At 35.1% G+C, this 18,256-nt stretch overlaps 2 protein-coding genes across 8 annotated transcripts in view; both read right to left on the reverse strand.

The window, feature by feature from the left end:
• LOC108735068 (echinoderm microtubule-associated protein-like 2) overlaps positions 1–18,256 on the reverse strand; it is a 73,260-nt gene that overhangs the window by 39,307 nt on the left and 15,697 nt on the right. For 2 of the 7 annotated variants that reach the window (XM_018466866.2, XM_018466867.2), the window contains exon 2: positions 13,434–13,544. In XM_018466866.2, the coding sequence (XP_018322368.1) occupies positions 13,434–13,476 (43 nt within the window). In that variant the 5' untranslated portion in view covers positions 13,477–13,544. Of the gene's footprint in view, positions 1–1,746; positions 2,187–4,624; positions 4,774–13,433; positions 13,545–18,256 lie in introns of those variants that run through there. The other 5 variants (XM_018466865.2, XM_018466861.2, XM_018466862.2 and 2 more) reach the window with 4 other exon arrangements.
• Positions 6,871–11,934, reverse strand: LOC108735067. The gene is made up of 2 exons (XM_018466860.1): positions 9,969–11,934; positions 6,871–9,837 (listed from the first exon to the last, which is right to left on the reverse strand). The coding sequence occupies exons 1-2, from the start codon at positions 11,668–11,670 to the stop codon at positions 6,938–6,940; spliced, it is 4,602 nt and encodes a 1,533-aa protein (XP_018322362.1). The 5' UTR covers positions 11,671–11,934; the 3' UTR covers positions 6,871–6,937.

The following is an 18,256-nucleotide window of genomic DNA, read 5'->3' on the forward strand; positions in this document are numbered from 1 at the left end:
GGTCTTTTAATAAACAAGTTACTGAAAGTCCTTTGAACGCCCTTTGGTTTTTGATCAATGGGATAACAAGTAAATGCCATTAAACCCTTGATTATGGGTTGTTTATTCTATTCACATTCACCCTTGCAAAATTATAGCCTTTGTGGCGCCTAAAGCTCGGCACACTGTCGCCTGATTTGTTAAAAGGCCAAAACGACAAAGAATTTGTAATGATAAGAAATTTTAAAATAAAACAGTATGAGCCCTCTATAACGAAACTGTGTACTATAATGAATAGACATTATTTAAATTAATATCGAAACGTATTTGGGTGTTTAAATTTTAACCGTCTCACGTGAAATTTTTGGTTTTAACGTACGCCGAAGAAGCAAGGAGAGAGTGATGTAGAGGGACTTTCCAGATTGTATTGTGCAAAAATAGTCCCGGTCTTGTGTTTTTGTCTTGTTTTCTTTTGGGCTTCTACATTTAGCAACACCAGGATAAAGGTCAACACTTAATTAGATTAAATGAATAAGACCACTACCAATATCAAGACTTTTAGCAAAATTGTCACAAAATTCTCACCTTAATTTTAATACAGTACAAAATAGAGGTTCGAAATGTGGTGTTACAGGCGAATGTTGAGGATACCGTGGATAGAAAAGGTTAGAAATGAAGAGGTATTAGAAATAATAGGAGAACAGAGGACTCTATGGAAATCAATGGCGAGATAGGTTAGTAGACACCTTCTCAGGCATGAAGGTCTAGTCATATTAGAGGCAGAAATGAGAGTTAGGAGGGGAAGAGGTACACCTAGATTAGATTACTGTTCGCAAATAGTTAAGGATGTGGGCTGTTCTAGTTTTAGGGAAATGCGAAGATTAGCTCCTGATAGGAAAGAGTGGAGGTGGATGTCCAAGCAGTCTTAGGATGATGACAAAATAGAATGAACTAGATCAATAAAAATTTTATGTAGATACCTTAATATGAATAAATTGGGTTTAGCTATAAATCCTGTTTTTTTTTGCAACAGCAGTTCCTTTATAAAATCCAGTAGACATATTGCTATTTCTGATATTAGCAATATATCTACAGGATGCTACAAAGATCCAAATTCGATTATTTCATCAACACTGTACTCCGGCTGAAAGGTCGTATAGTCTGTTTGGATTATCTTATGGATTATATTATAAACTGACCACGCCACTTCAGCCTGGAATACAATACTGATGAACTAAACGCCGGCCGTTAAAGGCTTCATTTAACCATAAATCGATCATTTGTTGAATAACTTGTCTATTTGCATTTATTATGTTTAAAATGACCGAAAGTGAAGGTACAAGATGTATGGGGTGCTCCAAAATGATCGATTTGGTCGATTAAAAACAAAAGAGAAAACGATTTCGTGTTTTGCGACTTTTTTCTTGAAGAGTAGTGATGACCAAGACTAAATATACTAGAAGACCGACACGAAGACCGTGTTTTTAGTCTTACTTTGATCTTACTAGCGACGTTCATCTTAAAATGAGAAAATGAAGTATGTTTACGGATTTTCTTTTATGTTTGAAAGAGAAAAAGCCATTAGCTAATTGCGATATGACTGATAAGATGCTTAAACAGATTTTCAGTCGCCCACTTCAAATCGATTGATCATCGGCGACATCAACAACCTCGATAAAGTTTACAGATTGTATTTTATAATGTAATATTCTTTTGAACACGTAGGACCATAATACTATAATATACATATATGTATTGGAAACTTACACCATCCTGTGAAATTCCCTTTTGCAGATCCATTTTCAAATATTACTGCACTTCTACCATTTTCACTGTTGGTATTGTTACTTGATATTCCGTTTCGTTTTTCACTGCCACTGTTATAAACGTTCATTTCACGTTCAAATGTCTCAATACAACAACCTGATTTTCCACTGGGTACCTACTTGAACACGAATTGCTATTTACACAAACTAATATACTCATGTGACGGAAGTCTTTAATTGTATTTAGCTGTACGTGACGAGCCCAAAACGTGCACTTTTTTTGTAATAAGCCTAAACAAAAACGTTTTTGTTCAGTTATTAGAAAACAAAAAATTGGAAAACTGAAACTGTCGTCGCAAACTTGGCTTCACTTAATTACAATTACAATTACAATTGCAAATCTACGACAAAAAATAATGACGTACGATTTCGTATGGGCAACAAGTCAAACGGTTCAAATTACGTATAATACGTATTATGGAAATTGTTTTTTTTATCTTATCAGAAACAGACGAAATATATGTGTATACATATTTCTATTGATTGCACTATCTAAAATTTCTAATACCATATGTAACAATTATTTTTACATGCTTGCAGAATCTACAACATTATTATTGTTAATGAAAAAATACTTAATGAATTTTTAACAGAAGTCTCTTTTTTTAACGTACTCTGTAAATCTGTAGACACCATAAGAAATGTTACAAAAGAATGCTCAAAACCAAACAACAAACAAACCCTTATAAATCGATCATGGAGAATTCTATTACATCAAAGGGAGGCATCATCTATTGATGGAAGTATAGCGAAATTCGGACATTTAGCGTTAGATAGACAGGGGTAAAAGATTGGTATGCTTAGATTTGCCGATGATGTAGTAGTATTAGCACCCAGAAAGGAGTTAGAGATAGCCTTAATTAAATGGAAGCGGTATTGACAAAACAGTATTGTTGGAAAATAAATAAAAGTAAAACAAAAATGCTGGTATGCAAGTTGAAAAAAAACTATTGTAGCGAGCACGAGTGTGTTTGTGTGCAATCGGGCACAGGTGTCCGTGAAGGGCTTATCGATTCGCCGACTATCCGCGGGCGCCTTTCTTCATGTGCGCCGTATTTGTAAATGTGTGTGTCGCACCTGCGTTCTGGGAAAATAAAATAAATAGTTCAATGAAGAAATAAACTATCCGGATGTTTCCAGAAGGTTCCAGAAAGTAAACAAAATAGTATTTAAAGGAAGAGACGATCGCCGAGATAGGAAGAAATAAATTGACCGTTGCAGAAGTGAATCCAGAAATAAATTGATAGTGATAGTAGTGAAATAAATAGCGCAGTGAATAGTGATGTATCAACAGTAGTGTAAATAAATAGAATAAATCATTACCTAAGTTTAGTAATAATTTAATAGTGTCTTTAAGTTCTTTAATAATTAGTGTAAATAAATAGTTTTTGTCGTTATCAGTCTTAGAAGTTAATTTTGTTAAACCCACGAACATTACTGTATCGAAAGAGCGAATACAAAGATAGAAGACGAAAAAAACCAAAAATGTTTGGCGTTTATGAGCGTTTTCTAATTAACATACTGTTAGTTACCTACTTCATTAATTAATTTATGTTTTATAAAGTACAATTTATCATTTACATGCCTTATAGTTCTAATTTATTTCCTGCTTTATTGCTTTATTTACTTGCATGCTACAATAGCTTAATGCGATTATTAATAAATTAATTGGTTAGCAACAAAACACAGTACCTATTATTTATAAGAAAAAGTACATTAACTTGCAAACATGTATTGAAATGGTATTTATGAATATCTAATTGTGTTTAGGTATTCTCATTTTTTCAGTACACATTTTTAATAATAACGATTGATGATAAACCATTTATACGATCTAATTCTGTTGTGCTAAATTGTTGTAGATAAATAAATTGTATGCATAGACTAATTGATTAATAAATAATTACAATAGAATGCATTGTATTGCAAAAACTTATCAATAAACAGTATTGAATGGACCGCCTTTCTCAGGTTTCATGGAGAAAACAATGGAAGAAAATTAGGTTCTTTGGAAATTGTTTGATAAAATCTTTGTAGAAGGCCTCAAATTGCTGTGATTGTGAATTATGGCTTAATTGCGAAACTATATTGGGAAAGCAGGGCATTAAAAAACTGTCCCATTTGTTATTATGAAACCTAGATTTGCTGTCACAGGAAAATGTTTTAATTTTATTATTATTGTTGACTATTATCATTATTAAATTGCAGTTGCAATAATTAATATCTTCTGCACAATGCAGATGTAATTAATTCTGTTACCTACTTTGTATTATTTGCAATTGTAAGGAATATAAATCAAAATTAAGCAAATTTGTGATCAGTTAGAAGGTATTTTAATTTTATAATTAGTATCAATAGGTATACCTAACAGTAAGTATGTAGTTACATTAGTACATGCATTTTCTAATAGATCACAAAGTGAGAAATAATCTCCAATTTGACTTAAAAAAGTTATTAACTTAGTAATTTGTACTAAATAATTATTCTGTAATGGAAACCTAATAGTTTTCGGCCTTTTTTTATTTAAGTAGTTAAGTTGATAGTTAGTTTTGCTACTTAGTTCAGCCCTATTCTCCTAAAGTTTTTTATTTATTATAGACTTAAATGCAGAGTTTTGCCATTTCCGCAATTTGTAAATAATCGATTGTTGTTTGTAGCATGTATCTATTAATTATTATTCTTTACGTATATGTATATTTCCCAATTAATCTACCACTGGAAAAAGTTAATAAGAGACAATCTAAAGCATTTGATTGAACCAGGACAATTCAATTAACTAATGTTGTGTGTTATATCACTGTTTTTGACGAAAAACCCACCAGTTTCATACAAAAAGTCGCCACAAAATCACGCAACACAGAACAATTAACTTAACTCCAATTCACTGTAGATACAACTAGAATCCGAACGACTTTATCACCACAGTATGGATTGAACTGGCGACTGTTCCTAGTTACCGACTGCGCTGAAGTAAATTCCTTGTGACCGCTTTAGCTTTATACGGAAATAAGGATTGCTTGGAAAGGACGCTTGCGTCAAGTTGAAGCTTTGAACACGACGGCGAACGGGCGTCGGGGTGCCACGTGCAGGTGCAGAGAAATTGAACACCTACACCTGTATTATTATCAGCGTTGTTTTTTTTTTTTAATGACGTAATGTGGTTGCTACAACCGAGGCGATTCGTTTAAAATGTGATCTAGAATTCTCCCCTAAAGGTAGGAGGGTAGGGTGAACGACCAACATAACCCGAAGGGGCATTTGTTTGTATTGTAACATTTTGGGGAAATATTCATGATACTTGCAATACAAAATGGGAACTAAGTTCTCTAAAATTTCTTTTTTATTAGATACAAGAATTAAAAGTGTAGATGATCTTCGAAGATTTGGGCCAACTTTAGTTTACTATGTTAACTTTTAATTGTCTTCATTATATAATTAAATCTTTGGAAATTTAAACTCATGAGGAAATAATAAATTACAAAATTTTATCATTATTATCATCATAATATTTATTCCTTGAATTTTTGTTCCAATTATCATCCTTCTGGAAGATTCAAATTAACCATCCGCGATCCTACGTTTAAAAATGACCTAGGAACCCTGTGCTATTCTTTATTTTGTATCTCCAGCGCATCTTCCATTAAGTATATGAGTTATCTGACTCCCTAAATGTCGAAAACAAGCGACTTCAGTTATCACCTTTAATATTTGTTGAAGCACTTCGTATTTAATTAAAATTATTGATTACAAGTCATTCTGTAAAGAGTAAGCGATTGTGTTGAAAAGTCGTTGTTCCTTTTTTTATTTTCGTACCGGAACTACGGTCCGGAGCTTTATTTCCGTAATCGAAATACCTACATATATACAATAACATGGCGCTCCTTCTAATAGCCTTGCTGTTATTGTTGTCGTTTTGGTGCTTGGGAATGCTCGTTAATATCGTTTGACACCTGACGTCCAGATGTCCAACGCATAGTGTTTTATGCTTCAGTTAAACCCTTCTATACACAGGGTGTCGTGAACAACTTACAAATTGTACCTGGCCGCAAAATCCCTCCCCCTACTTTAAAATATATGTAGTCAGTACACAATTACCTAAATTATAATAGTATACGTCGTTTAGTTTCTGTAGCGATGTGGCCTTCAGTTTGAACGGCGCAAAGTAGAAAAGAACAGCACTAGGCCAGAAAAGAAAGGAGACAACTCTCGGCCAAACTCTTAACCGGCAAGGAGCGTATAATCCGTACAGTACTGCACGGAAAAATTGACCATTTTATCCACTACAATTGCATTGTTCAAATGTGTTGTTATTGGTACCATTTACTACTGAAAATATCAACGAGATGTTTATTTATATTTGAAGACATATTAAAGGCTTTAACGCTTGTTTTCGACTCGCACTACTATTCATGATTGAACAAAACTTTTGGCAGGTACTGTATGAAAAAGTATGTTTGATGAACAAGAGTCGAGAGTATAATGAGCTTTTTTATCCCTACCTACGATTTTGTAAGGACGCATCCAATATATTGGAAGGGGAATATCGCTAGAGAAAGTAAATGAAGTATATTTTGTTTTTCTGAGAAGTGCTACTTGAAAATAAGAATTGTAAATCCAAAAACCTGAAAGAAGAAGATACACTTAACATTTACAATGAATTTACTACCGCGCACAGTTACTCTAAATGACCCTGTCAACAAAAAAAAACTTTTGGGTGTTTCATTCCCACCAGCCCTCCGGACTACGCCAGAAAGTAGGGCGGAAGGCCCTCTTCAACCTTCTTTCAGGAATCGTGGGAATGGGTGGGTGGTGGTTCGGGTGTGAGAGAGATGAGACGGACGAAATGAAGACAGAAGAGAATGAAAGATTATCTGTGGAATATTATTGCTCCAGCATTTGCCTAAGTGATCCACGGAAACCACCGAAAAATTTGGACCAACGCAGACGGACCCAGAATCGAACCGGCGAACCTCTAGGACATACCGCTCGATAAAGTCAAGCAATATTTTAAAGAAATGAAACAATATTAATGGTTGCTGACCTAATTCGATGGTGTACTTCACATTTTATTGCTTTTTATTATTTAGTATATGTAAAATAAAGAACTTCACATTAACAATGTACATATTTGCTTAAGTGTATTGTAAAACACTTTTATCCATCGCAATATTTGTTTTACCTTTCAACGCCAAACGTTGTATTGTTTTGTTAAATAAGTTCAACATTATTCTATTGATACATCTTTCTTTTTCATCTACAGCATTTTGTCCACAATTCAAGTTCGATGGTCCGAAGTATTTATTTTCAACAGCTTCAGGGTGTATACAAGGTTTGACTCTTGCATCTCGCTGATTGATGTTCGCGCTCGTTTGCAAATTCCCCAATAAATTGAGCAATTCTGCAAAACCCTCGAACTGTTCTCTCCTAAGTTCTCCTAATCTCTGAAAATATTTCATTCTCTCGTCAGCGGAGTTTATGAAGTCTGGTCTGGCAGATCGTAGATAGTCTTGAAGAGTTTTGCTCCTCTTGCCAGTCATATGCTGTTCGTATTCGTAACAACAGCTGCATCCGTTTTGTATAAAGCCGTTGTTACAAGCAGCCTTTTCTGAAGAATTTTGAATATTGAACTTAGAGTTCTTTAATATTAAATCGTATGCAATTGGCTTGCGTTTCTTGCAGCAGCACGGGCACGAAGAATTTCGGATTTCATTTTCAGTCCTTTCCAACCTGTCCAGTTCCGCGATTGTTCTCTTGAGTTCTCCAACGGCATTTCCCCACGATGTATCTATACATGGACAACAAACGTAGTGCTCCTGTGGGCAAATCGGCAGACATTGTGGGAAAGCATTTCCGCCATCACACGAGAATGACGTTTCACACTTGCAATTGTCCTCGCTATCCAACTGGATCAGTTCATTCAGTGTTTTCTTCATTTCGTCAAGGATGCAGTGCGAATAACTGGACCTGTTGCACGGTTGCTGACAACAATTAGTTCTTGGTCTCGCCAAACTTTCTACGATGTTTAAAAGTTTCGTGTAAACGTGACAACGCAGGGTATTATTCATATTTAAACTTGCGCGACAACTGCATTGTCCATTCTTCATCTGTTCCAAATTGTTCAACAGTTCAATAGCGGACTTTGCTTGGTGTAGCATGTTCTGATTCCCGGATTCACAACTGGAACTGAGCGATTCCAAAATTCTTACTTGTGCAGCTTGCAATTGTGCCATTTGAGTCAGGAGACGGTTGTAAATTTGACAACGTTTCGCTCCCACCGATGCCAACTTTTGAAAGAATTGCATTCTCGCTTCATCGCCGGAACATTTGCTTTCCTGTTTTGTATCTAAGCCATGAGTTATTAGTTTATAATGATCACCATCCACATTTCCGCAGCAACACTTCTTTAGTGTTATTGTCACCTCTTCGAGATTTTCATTGTTACATGTCGGCTTTGTGGCCTCCTTGGTGCATTTTGTGCAACAACATTTGCGTTTTCTTCTTGGCTTGCGTCTCTTATGGGTTGAGTGCATGTGTTCGCTAGTGACGGAAAGCTTATCATCATGGTGACCGTGTTTACCATGTCGATGGTGATTATCGTTATGTTTGCGTGACCGACGACTTGCAACAGAAGCTGCATCACCATGATGATTTCTATATTCCAACTCACTAGGATCACGGGAATTATTATGAGCATCATCATGTTTCTGGTAACTGTGACTATAAGAATTTTGTCCATTTTTATTATGGCTCTTGCGTCTTCCACTACCAGAATGACCATCAGAACGATTACTTCTAGAAGACGTTCTGTCATCATAACTTTTATCATCATAATGATCGTGAGAGTAATGCTTGGGTGTACTGCGGCTTGTGAGTGAATCATTATCATCAAAATAATTCTGACCACGTCTTGAATGTGTATAATTTTCCCCATCGTAATGATCGAAGTAAGGCTCCTCGCGTTTAGACGTGAAGAAACCGCTACTGTTACTGAGATCTTCGTATTTCTTGTATTCACGACTTTTGGGCCCAGACTGATAATACGAGTCGTTACTATGTCGTGCACTTGGTGTATTACTGTGAGAATGACGATTAGATAAATTATCAACTAGATGCCTTTTCTTTAATTTATTCAGAAGCTCCATGGCATCCATTTCCAATTTCTTTTCTTCGTCTTTAAATGAATGTCGAATGGATTTCAGATCGTTAGGATTGTGGAAAATAGTTTCATGACGTTCGTTATCTTTTTCAACAACTAACCTTTCAACAGTAGTGGCAGAAAGGCTACCGTCATTCCCCATACTCCCTTTCGGAGAAGGTTTACTATATTGGTGATAAACCTCATGACTAATTTTAGCGGTGTGACCCTTTTGACCAGGACTTTCAATTCTATAATCAGTGCCTATTCTATCGCCAAGAGAAGACGCTTTACCAGATCCATCGTGACGACGACGTATGGTGGTGGAACGTCTCTGAATTACTTTGGGTGGAGCTGCCGTTGTAGCAGGTAACTGAGGAGTGTGACTTCTATGAGTGATACGCCTGTGCTCACTTCTTATGGAAATTGTATCACGAGAATCATCATCACAAGCGGGACAAGAAGAACAACAAGCAGGGGTTTGGTATTTGCATGCACAATCTGAATCACTGCCCCTACTGTTCTCAATTGAGGTTCTCGCATTGGGATTTCTACAATGATCCTGATTTTTTGTATGTCTTCCATGTATATCATTTGAATGTTTTTCTCTGTATGAATCGTCAAAATCATGCCGATTTCTACGTTCAGAAGTATAACGAGAATGATGCTGTTTTGGAGTTTTAGGTAAATCAAAGGGACCTTCGTGAACGATTGTATCAGATACAGAGCAAGGAGTGGTCCCAGTAACTATAGAAGCGTCGTTGTAATTGCAATAACGATGCTGTTTTTCGACATTATGATGGTACAGATCACTACCTTCCACCTCATACCATGAAATATGATCGGGATTTTTATCGTCATCTTTCTTTGCTTTCCAGTGAGAAATATTTTTCTTGCCTTTAAAAGAAACATGAGAATCATAAGGGGACTGCATGAAAGAAAGTTTAAATTCACACTATGTTTACATGTACCTTCCAACATACTGAAGAAATCTTGAAGATAATGGATCTAATTACTAGTATGCTCACCTCTTTTATCATTATCATTTTGTAAATAAGAAATTCTTTTAGTTTCGTTCGCACCAGATACCGCGTTTCCATAGTTCACTAGAGCGGAATTGTTTTCAGGATCATAATTCATTAAAAACTCTTCTTGATCATCTTTTTTGTCAGGATCGTGGGAAGAATCAATTACTGGATTAAACATTTTGGTTGAAGTTTTCATACCATTGCTTTTACTGGTTTCAGATTCAGGAAACATTTGACCAAAATTTTGACATTCAGTGGTTTTTGAATTATTGCGATCGCACCACTGCGGAATCTCTTCGTGGACTTGCTTTTGCTCCTCATGTACGACATCTAATGGAACAACTTTATTTAAAAGAGTAGAGTTTGTACCTTTACTTTTCAATGATACTTTTTCGGTTTGCGTTTTCTTATAGGACGATTTGCATTTGCTCTTTATGGAAACATTGTCAGGACTTTTATTATCCTTCCACGAATTAGGAGTTTGTATTTTTTGATTTGACACGGACCTACGTTCAACATTTTCGGTATCTTTGCTATGTTCATTGAGGTCTACAGTTTGAATTTCTTGATGAGACATGTATCTGTATTTTATTGGTACACTTTCAGTTTCATTATTATCAGTGTTGGTGCACCTGTTTTGTACATAAATAGGGTATGGAGATTGGTAATTATCGAGTTCAGTAAACTGTTTAGGTGAATCAGGTGGATCTTGATCAGCTGATTCTATAGTACGTCTACCTTTTTCACTATATTTCCTGTTATTTTCTATAGAATGATTTATCGATTGGAAAGAATGCTTGTTTTCTACTGGGTTCTTACTACCAGATTTTGTAGAATTGGTCTGAGATTCATCATCATTAGACTTTCGTTTTTGTTCAACGGAGGTTATTCGAGACCGAACAATCGATTTAGACGAACGTGTGCTTTGTTTTGAGGTACGCTTTCGTTTATTTTTTAATTGGGACGAATCAGAACGACGGGCAAAATCGCTAGATGTTCGTTTTCGTTTCCTTGGAACAGTTAGGACGTGATTTATTGATGATGATCCAACTATTGTAGGTTCGCCGGAGGATTCGCCCGATCCGGAATTTAAACTAGAATCTTCACTCGATATATTTGTTACAGATGGCTGTATTACTTCGATTGAAATCTTTTGGTAGATTTCAATAAAATCATTATCGCTTGGTAGGTTTTGTGAAATTGTTGTTTTCTCGGGAGTTTCCTCCTTTTGAACGTTAGTCACAGGAGTTGACGCAGGAGTTGACGCAGGAGTTGACGCAGGAGTTGACGCAAGAGTTGACGGTGGCGTAGGCGTAGATGAAGATGAACAAGTGGTTTCGATTGAACAAGTGCTAGAGGAATATTCACAAGCTACCCTATGAATTTTTTCGAGCAACTCTTTTAGACATTCTTGAATATCCTTTTTATATGGTTGCAATATTTGGGTATAGTCGACTACGCCCTGTTTATCGTAACAGCAGCAACAGGGTTTACAACATTCCGATTTTTTTCTTCTACTAATTACCTCTTCAGTAGAAGAAGATGAAGAAGACGAAGAAGAGGAAGAATCGCACCAAGTTACTGGACGCTCTTTTTTACGACAACATTTGTGTTTTTTTCTTGATTTTGATTTCGCCTCACTTTCTAGAGGTCCTGCATTTTCCTTCTTCCTTTTACATTTCCTTCTTTCATGTGGTTCCATAATTGACTGAAATAATTAACTACGCATTTAACACTCTGATATTCCACGCAATTATCAACAAAATACGTTACTGCAGTGGTATAGTTCATACAACAAATTTTTGGCATGATGACCAAAGAAAAAGTATTCACACTGACAATCAAAGTTTGGAATTGATAACCTCCTAATAGTCAATGACACATCTTTTGTCATAAAGACATTTAGTATGGACGTTGACTTAAAATATATTATCAGATAAACATAAATGAAGCAACACTTTGATCGGATTTAATCAGCTTTATTCCATAGAAGAATCAAGAACAATATTATCTGCTTTACGGGAACTGTTGCTCAAAAACCATCACAAAACATTCACACCAGCATTACATTAATTGCTACCAAGAGAAATACATTTGGGATCCCTTCTATGTAACAAAGTGTTAATCCACTTGCACCACATGTTCTCTTCTCTTTCCAACTGGTGCAATTCCGTGATGGCATTTACAACCTGCTGGATAACAGCACAATTTTTAACGGGTGTATTGTCTAAATCGACAGCACTTCCTATTTGTTTTAATAGTTTGTTATATACGTCACATCTTTTAGCTCCAATAAGAGACATATGCTCGCAGAATTTGTGTTTGGTTTCATCGTCTTCGAGAGTGCTCTTCGTTTGACAAACGCATTTGGGAATAGCTTCTTCTTTAATTATGCTACAAACGTTTCTTTTCCGATTTTTCTTTTGGGCATTACATGGTCGGTCTTGTTTATCTGAACTTTTTATAAATGTGCACACAGGACAAGAGTTATTGATTGTGAGAGTTTTACTTCTTTCCACGCTGTTTTTACGGTTATCTAAAGGCATTGACGATTCCCGATATTTTGGATTGCAGTTATTCAAAGAATCGAAGCGTTTCGAGTTAAAACCATTCAATACATACTTATTGAGACTGGAGTCTATTGAATTTTTACTTGCATTCGATTGCCTTCTTGTGGAAGATTTGTAGTAATCATGCGTTGATTGGATGGAATTCTTATCAGCGCTTTTTCGGTTTGATTTGTTGTTTGAATTTCTCCTTTCTGTACACGAATGACAATTGCAATAATCCGATTCTTTTAAGACTTTATTTTCGGATTGCTTAATGTCGTTGTTTATAGGGGACTTAACCTTATCATTTTCACTAAAATCTTTTCCTTTATAAGCTTTCATAATTATGACTTCTAAAGCTTCTGAAATCTCTTCTTGGTAAGGTTGTAACAACTCCGCGTAATTAATTTCATTATTTCCTTCGTCGATTTTACCAGCAAAAGTTTTTTTATCATTAGAAGCTTTTCTTTTGGCAAAATTTTCCGCTCTACCGCTACTATTTTTTCGATTATTATAACAAAATGTTTGCGAAATTTCTCTTTCACTGGTGAAGCTTTTTAGTGTATTTTCCAAAATACTTTTTAATTTTGACCCGTTACTCATTTTACTGGATATTTAGTTTAATTTTACGAAAATTTGTATAGCTTAAAAAATATAAATTCCACATTTTCTACCACTCGAAGTAGAAAACGGAGAAATTTCTACAGCTAAGGAATGTCTATCCCAAATGTCAAACGTATTAACCAAAATGACTTAAAAAATGCCAAAACATTGATGCAAGAAAAGGGGAAATATTTTTAGAATTTTTTTTGGAAAACTCCTTTAATATTTACTGACGCAAATATGTCACAAAAAAATAAAAAAAATAATTTGCGCTTAATTTGAAGAAATTGTTAAACGGCAAAACAAAACTTACGTTTTTCGTTTGGAGATTCATCAATGTTGTTGTTTAACAGCATGTTTAACCTTAATGATAGATGATGATGATGATGTCAGTGCTGGTCAGGACACCATTATTAAATTACACCTGCAAAATAAAGATTACATGTCGATTTATGTATGTTTACTCTTTAAGTTGTAACAACATTATTACATTTGCGCGAAAAACAAATAAAATGAACTACTGTGTGGGAGCCGCAATACAAAATAATTGCGCTAATACTTAAATAAACGGCTAAAGGCGGGTAAACTATTACAAGTTGTATTTAAAATCTACAGGTTCTGTATTAATAATAACTAAAATTAGTTCATACTGAATGTGATTATTTATGAAAGTGAGAACTCGGTATGTCATTGATTGATTCATTTATCATAGGAAAAGACGACACATAAAATGATCCGTTCTTATGTATGATAGTCGGCGTAGCATATGGCTGCTATGTCTTTTTTGCCCGATTAGGTTAGGTTAGATTGGCATATGGCTGCTATGTCTTTTTGCCCGATTAGGTTAGGTTAGGTTGGCATATGGCTGCTGTGTCTTTTTTGTCTGATTAGGTTATCTTGCTGGTATTGTAATATTTGAAGCTAACTCCTAGGAGAGTGTAGTAAAATTTATTTTTTCTTTTTTTATTTAATCAAAGCAATATTGTGGTTAAAAGTATTTTAATTAAAGAACCACAACCGACATTTCGCCCAGGTTATTGGTCTTTCTCAAGTCTAGTTTTATTTAGTTAAAAATGTAATGCTGATGAATTTTTGGTTACGTGGTACATGCTCTGTGATCAAGATTAAAATAATAAATAAAATAAGTAAATAATTAAACACCACTTACATAAGTATATTTGTTACGACGTAGTTTTTAATTATTTTAACCTGGAATTAGAAAGTACTTTTAACCCTAATATTGCTTTGATTAAAAAAACAACTGAATAAAAAATTAGGGGAAGAATGACCAATAGAACTTCACTTTTACTATCATTGAAGAAAACTTGAACCCATTTTTTTTTATTTGGTCAGAATTAGAAACTGCTCTGAGGTATTTAAACACTTAAAATTTATTGCAATTGACAATGCTAAAATAGATCAACAAACACTTAATGATATTATCTGCGAGTTAAAATGGAAAAAGGAGTCTACCAATGTGGTAACAAGCAATAAAAATTTATAGCTCTCGGAAAGAATCGTTAAGATGTTGTTTCATCATCTGAACATGAAGCCGACTGAGATTTTATTGACTTGTACAAGGTCCGGTAAACGAATATTATTTTTAATTATTATTAATGCAGTGTACAACTGATTTATAGGATTTACTTTTTGCAAAACATTGCAAATTGCGTCACGTTTAAAACAGGTGTAACCATTAACGATTCGATATTTTTTATGCCTAAATATTAAGAAACTAGAAAAAAAGAAAAGATTTAAACCTCAATATCGATTTTGTGATTATATACTTATTTAATGAAGAGTAGATTATAGCGCCGCAGTGGATACAATGGGGTAGCCAGTTTTACATACGAGGTCTATTGAAAAAGTAACGCGAATGTTGTGTTTTTTCAAAAATTATTTATTAATTCATGATATAGCAGTATTAGCATCTAGCAGGGAGGACCTAGAGATAGCTTTAATAAAATGGAAGCGGTACTGACAGATCAGTACTGTACGAAAATAAATAAAAGTAAAACTAAAATACTGATATGCCAGGGAAGAAAAAGTAGGGAAAGAGCGAATATAAAGATAGGAGACGAAAAAATGAAGTGGCTGATTTTAGATACGTAGGAAGTCAGATAAGTTAGGATGGAAGGAGTAGTAGGGATATAAAGCAGAGGATAGCGCAGGATCGTGTCGCCGTTAATAAAAAGAAGTCACTTCTATGCTCGCGAACGGTTAATTTAGAAATTCGAAAAAGGTTGTTAAAGGTGTATGTTTGGAGCACGGCGTTGTACGGGTGCGAAACATGGACAGTGGGAGCGGCGGAAAAGAAAAGGTTAGAAGCGTTCGAAATGTGGTGTTATAGGCGGATGATGAGGATATCGTGGGTAGAAAAGGTTAGAAATGAAGAGGTATTGGAAAGAATAGGAGAACAGAGGACTCTATGGAAGTCAATAAAAAATAGGCGAGATAGGTTGGTAGGACACTTTCCCAGGCATGAAGTTCTAGTCAGAGACTTATTAGAGACAGAAACAGGAGTTAGGAGGGGTAGAGGTAGACCTAGATTAGATTACTCTTCGCAAATAGTTAAGGATGTGGGTTGTTCTAGTTTTAGGGAAATGCGAAGTTTAGCTCAGGATAGGAAAGAGTGGAGGTACATGTCCAATCAGTCTTAGGACTGACGACCTTATGATGATGATGATGAATATCTATTTTGACCCCTTCAAAATAATCCCCACCAGATATTATATACTTGTGACAACGTTATTTCCAATCTTCGAAGCACTTCAAAAAATCATTTTTTGTGATCTTGTTCAGCTTCTCCTTCGATACCGTCTTTATCTCCTCAATCGTAGCGTAGCGTCGTATTTTCATAGGCCCCTTCAGCTTCAGGGACAAGAAAAAGTCACAGGGGTCCAGATCCTGGGAACACGGTGGCTGCGGCATTATTAGTGTGTTGTTTTTAGTCAAAAATTCGCGCAAAAGCAACGGTGTATGAGCAGAGTTGTTATCAAGGTGCAAAAGCTAATTTATGTTCTTCCACAGATCCGGGCGTTTCTGACGGATTGCTTCGCGCAAATTACGCATAACTTGCAGGTAATATTCTTTATTGACCGTTCTACCCTGTGGTAAGAACTCATGATGCACCACACCCCTGCAGTCGAAGAAAACTGTAAGCAAAACCTTCACATTTAACCTAACTTGGCACGCTTTTTTCGGTCTTGGCTCGTGCGGCAGTTTCTATTGGGATGATTGAACTTTGTCTTCCACGTCATAACCATAAACCCATGATTTGTCACCAGTTATGACTCTCTAGAGCAAGTTTAGATCGTCGCGATGCTGTTATGATCGAAATTGAACAATTTTTGGTACGAATTTCGCGGCGACCCTTCTCATGCCCAAATCGTTGGTAAAAATCGAATGGCAGGAGCTAATCAAGACATCAAGTCCCGTTCCAAAAGTCGTTTAAACACTATACCAATGAAATTTTAATTCCTGATTGACGGATTCTCAACGAAATGGTTTAGTTGGAATTGTTGAAATCACTATCCTGTGAATTCCTAGTCATAAGTTCCCAAAACTGTATGGAATCATGCAAACATTTTGTAAAATTCTTATACATTTTTGTTGCTCCAATCACAGGCGTAATTAAGAAGATGAGAAATGGCAGACGCCCAATCTTCTTCATAATTAGATGAACAATCAACATCCAGACTCTTTACTCTATCTTCAATATTTCACTATCATTTTATCATGGACAAAACACCCTTAGACTTTTCGAATTACAGAGCTTCTTTTCGGAATTAAATTTCCCAATTTTCATCATTTTCCATTATTAGAATAAATATACAAAAGATTGAATGTGACATTTTCTACCTACCCCTAAATAAAATCCTAGCTAAACCTGTTTAATTAATATAAATTTGTATATCCTGGAGTTAACTTTATCCACTTAGTTCCCCCCTTCACTTGCCTCCACACTTGTTAAATTGCTGCACTAATTATTATGAGTCATACCTTACTAAGGCCTTATTGAGAGGCTTTAAAAGGCAATCGTCTAAGTATTACATGTATCTGTTCAACTTGACCCAATTCCAGGGACGGTTTCTTTGAAATCCAGTTTCAACTTCTTAAAATGGTATAATAAGAGAAAATTGTTACAATTTTGCCAGCCAATCAACGACCAAACATACAACGTGCGTATTATCGGTCTCAAAACTCAAAAAACTGGTTAATAAACAGATTAAATTCAATATATTGAATAAGTAGATACATAAGTAATTCGAAAGTACTTTGTTTTAAGATTACATTTTTTTCGCGTTAATTAAGTGCAAACTTTTACTTCCTTTTGTTCTAAAAGTTCGATATGAAAAGTTATTATATGTACCATACATAGATATGTATGTACATGCCATATTAATGTCATGTGCTAATGTACTATAACTACAGTAGTCTGGTAACAATGTAGTTAAACCATTAAAAGCACGTAAATACTAATAAAAGACATCTCAATGTATCACATGTACTTAAAATGTCTTTAAAGTAAAAGTTAGACGTTAAGCAGTGTGTAGGAAGTACCTAGTTGTTGCAAACTTTCGATGTTCTGTGTTCTGTGTTTGATTGTTATTTCTACGACTTCGGAATCGGAAATATGCTAATCGAGTCAAATCAAAACACCTGTCAAAACAAGTGAAAGAGAACTTGGCTCAGACATTCAAATAGGAACACGTGAAGAGAAAGTAAATGCAACAATCCTTACCGACAGGAATATTGAAGGAGTTAAACGAAAAATGATTTTACCTTTTGTGTTATCATCCGCCTGTAACACCACACTTTTTCTTCCCAATCGTGTCAACACTCCACTGTCTTTTTCTTTTAAATAGTTGTTATTTTTTTAAAGCAAAAGTTCCATTGCAATGCACCACTGTCTATTATATATTGTTTGTTAGTCTCTTAACAATGGAGAAAATTTAGGTGATTACACAATAAGCATATTGAATAAGAGACAACAAATTTATTTATTACTATAATTGTAAATTCCACACGCTCGAATGCAAATTGAACCGCTGCTGAAACTTGTCTTGAATAGTCATCATTTTAATTTTCTACGTTTCACTCTGCTTCGTCTTGTTATTATTAACCATTACATCA

The sequence above is a fragment of the Agrilus planipennis genome, unplaced genomic scaffold (assembly GCF_000699045.2).
Source record: "Agrilus planipennis isolate EAB-ADULT unplaced genomic scaffold, Apla_2.0 scaffold20, whole genome shotgun sequence".
Taxonomy (NCBI): Eukaryota; Metazoa; Arthropoda; class Insecta; order Coleoptera; family Buprestidae; genus Agrilus; species Agrilus planipennis.